Consider the following 13,831-nt stretch of genomic DNA (forward strand, 5'->3'; position numbering starts at 1 on the left):
GTCGAGTGGGTTAGGATGGAGGAGGAAGCTTGTAAGGGGTCCGGTTTGAGGGCAATGGTGATGGCAGCATTGCCAATGGCTCCAAGTAAGAATTCAGGAAACCCGGTGCTGCAAACCACGGTAAAGATATGGAATTAGTTGAGGAGGCATTTTAGGGTGGAAGGGATGTTGGTGTTAACATCGCTGTATGAGAATCATGGGTTTGAGTGGGGAGGGGGATGGATGGATAGTGTATACAGGAGGTGGAGGGAAGTGGGGCTGGTCAATGTGAGGGATCTCTATTTGGGGGAAGGATTTGCCGGTCTGGAGGAGCTAAGGGAGAGGGTAGAGCTGCCGAAGGGAAGTGAGTTATCTGCAGGTTAGGGACTTTGCTCGAAAGGTCTGGAGGGTGTTCCCTAGGTTGCCAGGATACACCCTGCTGGAGCGACTGCTGCTTCAGGTTGTGGAAGGGGAGGGAAGAACTGGGGACATATACAAGTGGCTGGGGGGGTTGGGGGTGGCAGGGAGGCGTAAGGGTGGTGAAGATCAAGGAGAAATGGGAAGGGGAGTTGGGAGGGGAGATCAATTGGGAATATGGAGTGAGGCACTGCATAGGGTAAACGGGACCTCCTCCTGTGCATGGATGAACCTGATACAGTTTAAGGTGCACAAGGTGCATTTGACTCGGGCGAGAATGAGTGGGTTCTTTCAAGGGGTAGCAGATGAGTGTCAGAGGTGTGGGCGGCGGCCAGCGAATCATGAGCACATGTTTTGGGGCTGTGAAAAATTGGGAAGATTCTGGGCGGGAGTGTTCACGGTCTTAGCCAGGATAATGGAGGAGGAGGTGGACCCAGACCCTGTGGTGGCGATATTTGGGGTTTCAGAGAAGCCGGAGCTCATGGAGAGGAGGAAAGCCGATGCCTCTCTAATTGCACAGTGGCGTATTTTACTGGAGTGGCGGTCGGCATAGCCAGCAGAGGTAGTGGCTTGGTTGGGTGACTAGTACGACTTCCTGTGGTTGGGGAAGATAAAATATGAGTTAATGGGCTCAGCAGGGGGGGTTGAGAAAAGGTGGGGGATATTTGTGACTGTGTTTGAGCAGCTCTTTGTAGCGGGGGGGGGGGGGGGGGGGGGGTTGAAAAAGGGGAAAGATTTGTACAGACTGTACAATTGATTCCTGGAAAGTATGTTTCCTGGGGTGTTTATGTGTTATAACCTGTTTTGATACATGTTTGTAACAAAATACATTTAAGAAAAAGAAAGAAAATTGGTAAAACAGTGCCCGTCGTGCAGGAAAATCAGAAGCTCCCTCCATCAGTCTCACTACAGCTGTGGGAATGGCTAGGGAGACCTTGCGCACGGACACACATGGATCTCGTCAGTGCTTTCAATCTTGGTCGATGCCCATTCGAAATGGATGGACATACATCAGATTTCCTCCTGGCCACCATAGAAAAACTCAGGCAGTCATTTTGTACCCATGGGATACCAGAGATCCTCATGTCCGACAACGGACCCCCTTAACCAGCGGAGAATTCCAGGTGTTCACAAAATCCAATGGGATGAAACACATCCAAATAGTGCCATACCACCCATCTTCCAACAGCCTGGCCGAATGTTCAGTCCAAATGTTTGAAAGCGGCATGATGAAACAGATCGCTGGCTCACTTGATACCAAAATGGCTTGGTTCCTCTTCAATTACAGGATCACGCCACACACCACAATGGGGGTTGCGCCAGCGGAATTGCTGAAGGGCAGCACCTCCAGACCAGACTCAGTCTATTATTCCCCAACCTGGATGGGAAAGTGGAGTCAATACACGAGGCCCAGAGGGCGGCATGGCGGAGCAGTGGTTAGCACTGCTGCCTCACGGAGCCGGGGATCCGGGTTCAATCTCAGCTCCAGGTCACTGTCCATGTGGAGTTTGCTCCTTCTCCAGTATCTGCGTGAATCTCACCCCCACAACCCAGAAAATGTGCAGGGTAGGTGGATTGGTCATGCTAAATTACCCCTTAATTGGAAAAAAAATAATTGGGTACTCTAAATTTTTTAAAAAGACACAAGATCCAGAAAAAAATTACGATACATAATGACCCGACAGGACCTTTTGGACAAGAGATACCGGGCAGGATTCTCTGTCCTGCCAGCCGGTCAATATTTCCCATTGTGGGCAGCCCCATGCCATTGGGAAATACTGGGCGCAGGTGGAAAATTCAGCCCACCGTCTATGTTCGCAGTTTTGGAGGCAGATCCCCTTGGATCCCAGGAATTGTACTGGAAAAGACTGGCCCTGTATTATACAAGGTCAAGACCAGGGAGAGGACCGTGAAAATACACGTGGACCATATCAGGAGCAGGGAAGTGCCGCCCTCAAGGTCCCCGCCAGCACCCTGGACCCCGCCAGATGCCACCACCTACCTTCCACAAAGTTAGGCTTCTCCCATCGGATCCCAGGATCATCCAGCCGCAGCCGCCGACCGAGGAAGCGAGGGAAACGCGCCGTTCTGCAGGTTAGACTGAAGCAACGCGGTTTCAAGACCCTTCTCCCCAGCATACTCCTGGCAAATGTCCAAGCGATCAAAAACAAGCTGGATGAACTTAACGCCAGACTTACCTCTCAGAGGGAAGTAAGAGATTGCTGTGTGCTCTGTTTCACAGAGACATGGCTCACCCCCGCCTCACCGGACTGTGCCATACAACCTGAAGGCTTCTCGATTCACCGCACCGCGTCATCAGGCAAAGCAAAGGGTGGATGAACCCCCAGGACTCCAGCTCGGCTGACCACACACCGCCTGAACAGAACTCTCAACTGCTGCGATTAGCCTCGGTGACTTTGGATCAGTCTCGGCCTCAAACACTCAACCGCTACGACGACCGTATTCATCAACGGGCACGAGACTCCTCCTGGTGCTTGGAATGTGGTGACCCTGGCGACCTACTGCTCCCCGGACCTGGAATACCTGACTGTGCAGTGCCGCCCATACTATCTTCCACGTGAGTTCACTTCAGCCATTATCACAGCGGTCTACATCCCACCCCAGGCAGAAGTGAGGAAGGCCCTGGACGAACTGTACACAGTTATAAATAACTACGAAACAGAACATCCGGAGGCCTTGTTCATCGTGGCCGGAGACATCAACAAGGTCAACCTCAAAAGCGTACTGCCAAAATTCAACCAGCACATCTCCTGTCCCACCAGGGGCAACAACACTCTTGACCACTGCTACTCAAAAATCAAGGGTGCCTACCGTTCCATCCCCGACCGCACTTTGGGAAATCAGACCATAAGACGGTGCTCCTTCTCCCGGCATTCAAGCGGGAGAATCCAGCTAAGAAGGTTGTGCAGTGCTGGTCCGAGGAAACAGAAGAGCTGTTACGTGACTGCTTAGAGGCAGTGGACTGGTCCACATTTAAGAACTCAGCGACCAACTTAAATGAGTATGCCATCACCGTCACAGACTTCATCAGCAAATGTGTGGATGACTGCGTGCCAAAGAAAGCAGTACGTACGTTCCCCAACCGGAAACCATGGCTCAACCACGAGATTGACTCCCTACTGAAGGACAGATCCGAGGCGTTTAAATCAGATGACCCTGACCTATACAAGAAATCCAGGTACGATATCTGCAAAGCCATCCGAGATGCCAAGAGAGAATATCAAATCAAGCTAGAGTCACAGACAGACTCTCGGCGATTGTAGCAAGGACAACATAATGGGCTACAAAGCGAAGCCGAGCAGTATCTCCGGCAGCAGCGCACCCCTCCCCGATGAACTCAATGCATTCTATGCTCGGTTCGAGCAGGTAACCAACAATCCGCTGTTGAGTGCCCCAGCAGCCCATAACTCACCCATACCCACCATCACAGCTTCCGAAGTCAGGTCGGCCTTCCTGAAAGTGAACCCTCGGAAGGCGACTGGCCCGGACGGGATCCCTGGTCGTGCACTCAGAGCCTGCGCGGACCAGCTGGCAGAGGTATACGCGGACATCTTTAACCTGTCCCTACTCCACTCTGAGGTCCCCACCTGCTTCAAGAAGACCACCATTATACCGGTGCCAAAGAACCAGGCAACGTGCCTCAATGACTACTGTCCAGTGGCTCAGTCGTAATGAAGTGCTTCGAAAGGTTGATCGTGAAGCACATCACCTCCATACTCCCAGAACACCTTGATCCACTGCAATTCGCATACCGTCGCAACCGGTCCATCGCAGACGCCATTTCCCTGGCCCTACACTCCATCCCTAGAGCATCTCGAAAACAAGGACTCCTACATCAGACTCCTATTTATTGACTACAGCTCTGCCTTCAACACCATAATCCCAGCCAAGCTCATATCAAAGCTCCAAAACCTAGGACTTGGCACTTGGCTCCCCACTCTGCAACTGGATCATCGATTTTCTGACCAACAGACCACAATCAGTAAGAATGAACAGCAACACCTCCTCCACAATAGTCCTCAATACCGGGGCCCCGTGAGGCTGCATACTTAGCCCCCTACTCTACTCCCTGTACATACACGTCTGCGTGGCTGTGGTATTATAGGTATTACGGTACCTGATAAGCTAAAGCACCATTGGTGGAAACTATGCTTTCTATTGGTTAGAATGTATGATAGCTCTGCCCTGATAGGCAGGGTATAAGAACATGTGCCGCCCCAGCAGCCCTCATTCTGTACCTGAGCTGCTGGGGGAAACATCTAGCTTATTAAAGCCTTCAGTTGGACTACAACCTCGCGTTAGTGGTCATTGATCGTGCATCAGTGGCAAAATTTAGTTTCAACTCCATCTACAAGTTTGCTGACGATACGACCATAGTGGGCCGGATCTGGAATAACGACGAGTCAGAATACAGGAGGGCGAGAGACAACCTAGTGGAGTGGTGCAGCGACAACAATCTCTCCCTCAATAGCAGCGAAACTAAAGAGCTGGTTATTGACTTCAGGAAGCAAAGTACTGTACACACCCCTGTCAGCATCAACGGGGCCGAGGTGGAGATGGTTAGCAGTTTCAAATTCCTAGGGGTGCACATCTCCAAAAATCTGTCCTGATCCACCCACGTCAACGCTACCACCAAGAAAGCACAACAGCGCCTATACTTCCTCAGGAAACTAAGGAAATTCGGCATGTCCACATTAACCCTTACCAACTTTTACAGATGCACCATAGAAAGCTTCCTATCTGGCTGCATCACAGCCTGGTATGGCAACTGCTTGACCCAGGACTACAAGACACTTCAGAGAGTCGTGAACACCGCCCAGTCCATCACACAAACCTGCCTCTCATCCATTGACGCCATTTACACCTCCCGCTGCCTGGGGAAAGCGGGCTGCATAATCAAAGACCCCTCCCACCTGGCTTACTCACTCCTCCAACTTCTTCCATCGGGCAGGAGATACAGAAATCTGCGAAAACACACGAACAGACTCAAAAAACGCTTCTTCCCCGCTGTTACCAGACTCCTAAATGACTCTCTTATGGACTGACCTCATTAACACTACACCCTGTATGCTTCATCCGATGCCTGTGCTTATGTAGTTACATTGTATACCTTGTTGCCCTATTATGTATTTTCTTTTATTCCCTTTTCTTCCCATGTACTTAATGATCTGTTGAGCTGCTCGCAGAAAAATACTTTTCACTGTACCTCGGTACACGTGACAATAAACAAATCCAAATCCAATGCAATCCAATCCAATCCTTGTACCTACCTCCAGGCAGAAAGTTCAACCCATGTTAAACCCAGGAGTCATCCCCCAGGAGGACCTGGTCTCAGAAATGGAGACTGAGGTGGCTGACCCGCCGCAGGAAGTCAATGTCAAAGAAGAGATCCCATCAGTGGCCCTTGGACACTTGGCTAGGTAGAGACGATTCCCCATCCGCTTTACGCCCTCAGATTCAGCTCCGCTGACAGTGGACTCAAGGATGTGTGCAAAGAGGCAAAGGAGGCCTCACCATCGCGGAGTGATGGGGAGGTTCTGGACGTGGGGGTGAGGGGGGGGGGGGGGTGGAGAGGACAACCTGAAACTCTCAAAAGACCATGGGGAATCATCGATCTCTATGTGGGGCTTGTGGAGTATAGGTACCGATGGAAATGGGCGGAGGCCCACCCATCTGGGACTCTTTACTGAGCCCTTTAAATAGCATTCCAGACCCGTATCCAGAGTCCTGTTAGTCCCAAGCTGGGACACATGTGTTGTACGCCGCGGGTGCAGCTTTACTTTTGAGTTTGGAATAAATCTGTTCGAGCTTCCTCGTCGTGTCTCCTGGATTACTGCACCAATCATCCCTGTTTATGTAATCAAAGCCTTTCTCTGTCCAATTCAACTTCCCGGTTCCCTTCTCTCTTTGAATTTCTAATTCAAGTTTTCGCATTTCCCTTCCTTTGACCTCTCTTTTAAGCTGGAGTGTTTTTCATTTCTTTTTCTTTCCCAAATTCAAATTTTGCTTTTCTCTATCTCTTTCCAATTCAAGTTGCCTCATTTGCAATTGGATCCTGGCTAACTCAACCTGCATTTTATCTGGATTACCTTTGCTTTTGTTGTGTCGGCTTTTAACTCAATTTCCTGCCTCTCCCTTTAAATTAAACCTTGTTTTCAAATCCTTCCATGGCGTCACATCATCTTCTCTCTCTAATCTGCTTCAACACTGGAATCTTTGCACTCCTCTAATTTCAGTCTGTTGAATGTCCCTGATTTTAATTGCCCCACTATTGGTGGTCATGTTTTCCGCTGCCAGACCTTAAACTTTATAATTCCTCACCTAAACTTCTGCCTCTCACTCCTCTTCAGACAGTCCTTAAAACCTACTTCTTTAACCAAGCTGCTTTTAATCTTTCCTTCAGTAACATGATTTTACATTGTATCTGATGACGCTGCTGTGATGCACCTGTTATTGATCCCTTTAATCACATTTTGGTTTGATATTTTAAGTTTAATTTGTGATTCGCTTTTTGTTTAAGGCAGTTTCCCTTTAAGAGACTGTCCCTTTAATCTGTTCCTAGCTGATTTGATTTAGCTTACTTGGTGTTGACTTAAAATAGTTGGGACGTAGAATCATAGAATCACTACAGTGCAGATAGAATCACTACAGTGCAGAAGGCCATTTAGTCCATCGAGTGCATCGACCCTCCGAAAGAGCACCCTACCTCGGCCCACCCTATCCCCAGTTACCTACCTAACCTTTTGGGCAATTTAGCATGGACAATCCACCTAACCTGATCATCTTTGAACTGTGGGAGGAAACCCACAGAACCGGGAAGAATGTGCAAACTCCACACAGTCACCCAAAGGTCAGAATTGAATACGAATCCCTAGTGCTGAGAGGCAGCTGTGCAAACCACTGTGCCCTTTTACAATGAGAAAGGCACTACACAAATGAAAGTTGTTTAGCATACGGACCTTCGTAAAGCTGCATTTCTATCATCAAATGGGACTCCCGGAACAAAATTGAACTGGCAGTCGGCTAATCCCTTCCAGAAAGAAAGAAAATGCCTGGCGTCACACTGTATAAACTCTGACAGTTGGCTATGGTAATCATGACAAACGTTGGGCTGGAGATTACATTTCTGTTTCTTTAAAAAAAAAAGCAAAAATAACCAAGTGGAGGGGGTGCGTTGTGAGTGGACTCTCCGAGGTGCAGCCTGACATAACCGAGGGCCGGAATTAAAGGCAGAAACTGTTGGGTCAAAACTCAGCAGCTCTCAGAGGGAGGAGAAACAAACGTTTGGCACCGAAGTGATGCCCTCCACATTGGCCCTGGTAAGTTTGCAGGCGCAAGCGCCCTTGTCCACAATGCACAACGCTAACGGGAATACCGTCCTGTGTGTGTGTGTGTGTGGATGTGAAATATCCCTGGAGCTCGAGGCCCGGATGTGCGGCGCTGCTTCTTTTCATTTCCATAAAAGGCTCGGCTTTCATTGTCGGGAGTGAAGGGATCCCGGTGGGAGCGGAGTCGTGGAGGCAGAGAGACACCCACACTGAGTTTGGGACGGGCTCGAGCGCAGCAATGGACAGGCGGTTGTGACCCCCCCCCCCCCTCCCGCAAGCTGCTGAGATTGAATTTCTCAGGCGGTCCGGCACACAGACAGACAGACAGACAGAGAGAGAAGAAAGCCCGGGATTGACTCCATTAAAACGTCCGGCAGGGGAAGAGGCGAAGGGAGCCGGCAGGTCGGACACTCTTGCATTTTCCTGCGCGCGCGCGTGTGGAGGGGGGTGGGGAGGGGAAAAACCGTTAAAAATGTGTATCCCTCTCTCCCCTCTTATTGCCGGCCGACCGCCAAACATTACTTTTCAGCGGATCCTCTGAGGTATTTCCCCCCCTCCTCCTTCGGCGTCTTGGCATTATTTATCCTGGAATAACTGTTGCTCTCGAGCAAAGCCCCCCCCCCCCCCCCCCAACAGACAGCCGCCGTTAGGTCTTCTCGGTGACTCCATTCAGTTTCGGGGATTTTCGATCGGGCTGAGGGGGGGATGTTAATGATGGATGGATGGATGGGGGGGGGGGGGGGGGGGAGTTGCAGCTATTATTTTATTGTTGGGGGTGATTTTGTAGTCAAGCCTCTCTTTCCCCCCCCCCCCCCCCCCCCAAACCATCTGGCTTGCAGTGACAGGCGGGGAGGGGTCTTTCTGACACGATGGGCTTCATGTTGAGGATATCTTGTAAGACGGAAAGCGCCTTTAAAAGACGAAGTTTTAATTGTATTGGATCCGAAGCCCCCCCTCCCCCCCCCCCCCCCCCCCCCTCGCCACCATTTAGACCTTTTTTTGAGGAAAATCAGTTTCGTGGTCGGGGACTGCAAAAAAAAAGTGTCCTTTTCCACACGCTGGATTTATAGCAATATTTGCGACGCCTCATTTTGTTCTCCAGAATGTGCAACTTTAAATACATTTTTTTTGAAAATAAAGAAACCTGATTTCAACAGGTTTGCAGGACTGCCCCGAGTATGAGAGTAATTTTGAATCCCTTGTAACGGGAAAATGTATAGCGGCGGAAAGCCCACTCCTTCCTTGCAGCTACTTTGTACAGGCAAAGAGCTTCAATCCCATTATCTTTGTCACTTTGACTCCTGTGATCCACTGGCTGAAAATTCAGTCTTGCTGTGCAGTCACCATATGTTGCACTGGGGGGAGGGGGGGACTGAATGACGTTATCCGTTTATTCCAATGGCCGATTACCCCGATTATTGTTTGATTTTTTTTTTTCGGCCAGTTCGCTTAAATCGTTTACTGCTCTCTCTCCCCAGATTTAAAAAAGAATGGCATTGGACGGTATTCGGATGCCGGATGGCTGTTACGCGGATGGGACCTGGGAACTCAATGTTCTTGTGACCGACCTGAGCTGTGATGTTTCCCTCCGAGTGACCGGCGACGTGCACATCGGTGGAGTGATGCTCAAGCTGGTGGAGAAACTGGGTGAGTCCTAACTTTGCCCAATTCCAAACCTCCCAAAAAGGCGGTATTTGCGCGATGCCTTGATGGGCTCTAGTTTGATGCGGTGCTGAGAACGAATCTCCTAATGTTGAGGAAACCGCAATTTTTCCTTTCTGCTGAACTGCCAGCTGGGAGACAAGTTCCGGGAAAGGGTCAAATTCATTATGATCCTATAGAGCAGGTCTGCTCTCATTTCTAGACTTTTGTTTCCCCTTCAATGTTTCCAAGCCCAATGTCGTCATTTTTGGAGAAATGGGTTCAGAGACACTCCACCCACCAACGTAAATAATTGCATTTGTAAAATGTTGATGGATGTAGCCTATAGATTGGCAAAATAATCTTTATTGAACTTTATCTGGAACAGTAATTTTCTTTTAGAGGCTACACATGTAACCTGGGAGAGGAGTAATCGGGAATTTGGGATAAGCAAATTCTAGTCTTGAATGTTTTATTAATGGAGTTGGAAGGTGCCAGTGTATTTATATTGTACTGTGGAGAGTACTCCAATATCTAACTCTACTCTAAGCAATAGAAAACTAACTACATCCAATTTAATGGAATGTATTCTGCTAGACTCATCCTGGCCATCTTTTTTTTACTGCTTTCCTGATACAAGATGGTCAGTTGTCTTTTTTTAATGAATATCATAACTGCTGAGTGAAGCCTTCATTAAATTCCGAATATCAATAAGTTGTGTTTATAAAGCATCCTTTACAAAAACTACCCCAAGACTCCTCTTCACAAGTGCATTATAAAGTAAAATTTGACACCGAGCCCATTAGGGCAGATGGTCAAAGGCTTGTTGAAAAAGATAACTTTTTAAGAAGTATAAGAGGTTCGGTGGGGGGGGGGAGATGGGGATGGGGAGAGGGAGAGGCAAGGCCATGGATTGACAACCAGGATGAGAATTTTAAAATTGAAGCATTGCTTGACTGAATTCCAACATTGATTAACAAGCACTGGTAAAAGGAGTGGAACGCCAAAGGCTGATGGACTCCGTCTTGGAGGTTGACTGCCAATATTTTGCCCCAACACCGAAATTACTGATGCATAGAAAAAAACTTGCAACTTCTCCACGAATAAAGTGGTGCATCAGTTACAATGTTGTTGGGCATGGGGAGAAGGCAGGTCATCTTCTTGCACATTAACTCAAGAAACAAACTGCTTCTTGAGAAATCTTTCCAATTCTGAGCAAAGAAGGTAACCTAGTCTAATGTTTTGGTGTCACAAGTAGGCTTACATTAACACTGTGATGAAGTATTGTGAAAATCCTCTAGTCGCCACACTCTGGCATCTGTTCAGGTACACCGAGGGAGAATTCTAATTCAGCTAAGATGCATGTCTTTTGGGACTTGTGGGTGGGAGGAAACCGGAGCACCCGTAGGAAACCCATGCAGACACTGGGAGAATGTGCAGACTCCACACACAGTGACCCAAGCCGGGAATTGAACCCGGGTCCCTGGCCCTGTGAAGCAACAGTGCTAGCCACTGTGCTACCTATCCGCCTCTCTCCAGGTAAATTCCGCTTTTAGTAGGTTTTACGATGAGCTGTATGAATCCGAGCCTCCAGATACCTTGGACATGATGAGGTTTCCTAGATGGTTTACACATTCCGACCATTGAGGAAGGCAGGCAACGGGAACTGAAATCCCTCCTTAAGCCCAGAGGAAATACAGAAATATTACTCAATTGGCTGCAATCCAGCAAAGTCCCTGGTGCAGACTGCTTCCCATTAAATTTTATAAAAGGTTCTCAGGACAACTAATACCTTTAATTTTGGACATGTTCAATGATGCACTGTCTAGGGGATCACTGTCTACGTCCCTTGCTCAAGCCACAATCTCGGTGTTCCTTAAAGTGGGGAAGGACCCAGTAGGGTGTGGTTTTATTGACTCATTTCACTCCTTAACACTGGTCCTGGCAACCCGGATGTTGCCCTGTCTTCCAACTATAATATCAGAGGATCAGACGGGCCTTATCAAAGGTGGACTGTTATTGGCCAATGTCTAACGTCTCTTGAACCTTGTCCTTTCCCCCTCATCTACTTGGGAACCTGAAGTTATAGCATCTTTTGGATGCAGAAAAAGCATTTGACAGGGTGCAACTATCTTTTTTGAGATCTTGGATAGATTTGGATTTGGCTCCAAATTCCCCTCCTGGGTTCATCTGATGTGCAATGCTCCGAAAGCCAACATTCGTACAAATATACCTCCTCTGAATACTTTCCGCTAGGCATGTGTTCCAGATTGCTCTTTGCGATGGCCTTTGAACCTCTGGTGATAGTGTTGAGGTCATCGGAGAGGTGGAGGGGAATATTGGGAGGGAGAGGAGCACCAGGTCTCGCCGTACACAGATGACCCACTGTTGTATATTACGGATCCGATCTCCTCATTAGATAATGTCAGGAAGATATTCACGAGATTTGGCACATTTTCAAGTTCTAAATTTAAATGTGGGTAGAAGTGTGTTTTCCAGTGAACCCGACAGCCAGGTGGGCTCAACTTGCTTTGCTGCTGTTTCGCCTCTCGCCCTCTAATTTCTTATATCTGGGGATCCATGATCCGTACTCCACAAACTGAACTTCTCAAGCCTCATCGGTAAGGTTAAAATGGACCTACCGAGGTGGAATAATCTCCATCTGACTCTGGCCAGAAGGATCCAAACTGCAAGATGAAAGTACTACCAAGGTTTCTATTCTTATTTCAGTGTATCCCCATTTTTTTTTTACCCAAAGCATTTTTTACTACGGTCAACAAATTAATATTGGCGTTTATCTAGGCTGGGAAGAATCCCAGCATCCTCAGCGCTCTGCTTCAGAGTGACAGAGGATCGGGAGGCTTGGCCCTTTCGAATTTATTACTGGGCTGCCGACATACAGAAAATCCTATAGTGGCTAAGTGACCCGAAGTTGAACTTGAGTGGATTGGAGGCATGGACTTGTGCTGCAGCTTCCTCCCTACACACCATAATTACCGCACCTCTGCCCTTTTCCCCGATAGTCCTTCCTCGAACCCTGTGGTGATTTTCTCCCTCTGGATTTGGAAGCAGTTTTGGCAGCACTTCAGTCTCCTCTCGCTGCCGCACTTGCCCCGATATGTGACGGCCATCTCTTTGTGACTGAGCTTTGACCCATCGTTCAGGTTCTGCAGAATGGGAGGTCTGGTACACTTTGGGGACTTATTTCTATATGGAGGCTTTGTCAGCCTTGGAAACACTCCGTCAGATACAATCTGACTGGTTCCAACCTTTTTTTTTCAAATTCGGGATTTCTTCCTTCCCCCTGGCCCCTTTTTTTCTCTGCTGGAAAAGGTATTGGCCTTGGCACAGCAGGGGAGAAGGGCAATTTCTAATCTATACAGCCTCATTCTATCTTCAGATCTTGCCCCTTTGGATAGAGTATATGAGAAATGGGTGGAGAAACTTGGCCCTGTGTTTATTGAGGAGATTTGGAGAGAAGCCCTGAATTCCACTTCATTCTGTGCCAGACTGAGTTTGGTTCAGTTCGAAGTGCTAGATAGAGCGCATTGGATAAAGGCAAGGATGAATGGGTTCTTTCAAGACGTGGAGGACAAGTGTGACCGTTGTCCACTTACGCCAGCTAACCACATGCATGCATTTTAGTCTTGTCCTACGCTTGCTGGATACTGGGCCTCCTTTTTCGACATGATGGCTGCAAAATCTTGGACAACCCTAGAACCTTGCCCGCTGGTTGCAATATTTGGGGTTTCGGCTCCCTGTTTTTCTACTCTGGAATGAAGGGAGACGTTCTTGCCTTCGCTTCCTCAATAGCCAGGAGGTGAATATTACTCAAATGGAGATCTCCCTCACCACCCAAGGCATCCGCATGGGTGGAAGATACAATTGGTCTAGTATCTGGAAAAGGTCAAGTATACCATCAGAGACTCAGTGGGAGGTTCAACAGAGGTGGGGCGGGGCATTAATTTATTTCTTTAAAGATCTAGACACTTTTTTTTTTTGGGGGGGGGGTGGGTGAGTTAGTGGAGGTAGTAGTTTAGTAATAGGGGTTCCTTGTCCATTGCACTCATTAACTGCCTTCCTACTTCAGATTTGGTTGTTTCTTTTCTATTTTGTTTGTGAAATTTGTATTATATTTTTGTTTATATGTATATTACTGTTATATTTATTAAGTACAGGGGGAGTGGGTGGATGTGACTGTGCAAGTAGAGTGGATGACCTGAATTTAATAAGGAGGATACATTGAAGTCCGTTGAAATAGTCATGTCTAGAGTTCACAATCGTATTGGTGAGGGTTTCGGCAGCAAGGGAGCTGATGCAGGGGTGGAATTTGGCTAAATTATGGAGATGACAATAGATGGTCTAGTGGCATGGATCTGAGGTCCGATATAAGCACACGACTGCAAACAGTCTGGTTTAGGGGGTCAACTCCTTTGCAAGGGATG

The 13,831-nt window shown here is 48.2% G+C and overlaps 1 protein-coding gene across 6 annotated transcripts in view; it reads left to right on the plus strand.

Moving 5' to 3' along the window:
- The first annotated feature begins 7,581 nt into the window (after window positions 1-7,581).
- fermt2 (FERM domain containing kindlin 2) overlaps window positions 7,582-13,831 on the plus strand; it is a 188,736-nt gene continuing 182,486 nt past the window's right edge. For 2 of the 6 annotated variants that reach the window (XM_072489729.1, XM_072489730.1), the window contains exons 1-2: window positions 7,877-8,147; window positions 9,224-9,392. In XM_072489729.1, the coding sequence (XP_072345830.1) occupies window positions 9,236-9,392 (157 nt within the window). In that variant the 5' untranslated portion in view covers window positions 7,877-8,147; window positions 9,224-9,235. Of the gene's footprint in view, window positions 7,737-7,875; window positions 8,148-8,167; window positions 8,288-9,223; window positions 9,393-13,831 lie in introns of those variants that run through there. The other 4 variants (XM_072489727.1, XM_072489726.1, XM_072489731.1 and 1 more) reach the window with 4 other exon arrangements.

The sequence above is a fragment of the Scyliorhinus torazame genome, chromosome 2, assembly GCF_047496885.1.
Source record: "Scyliorhinus torazame isolate Kashiwa2021f chromosome 2, sScyTor2.1, whole genome shotgun sequence".
Taxonomy (NCBI): Eukaryota; Metazoa; Chordata; class Chondrichthyes; order Carcharhiniformes; family Scyliorhinidae; genus Scyliorhinus; species Scyliorhinus torazame.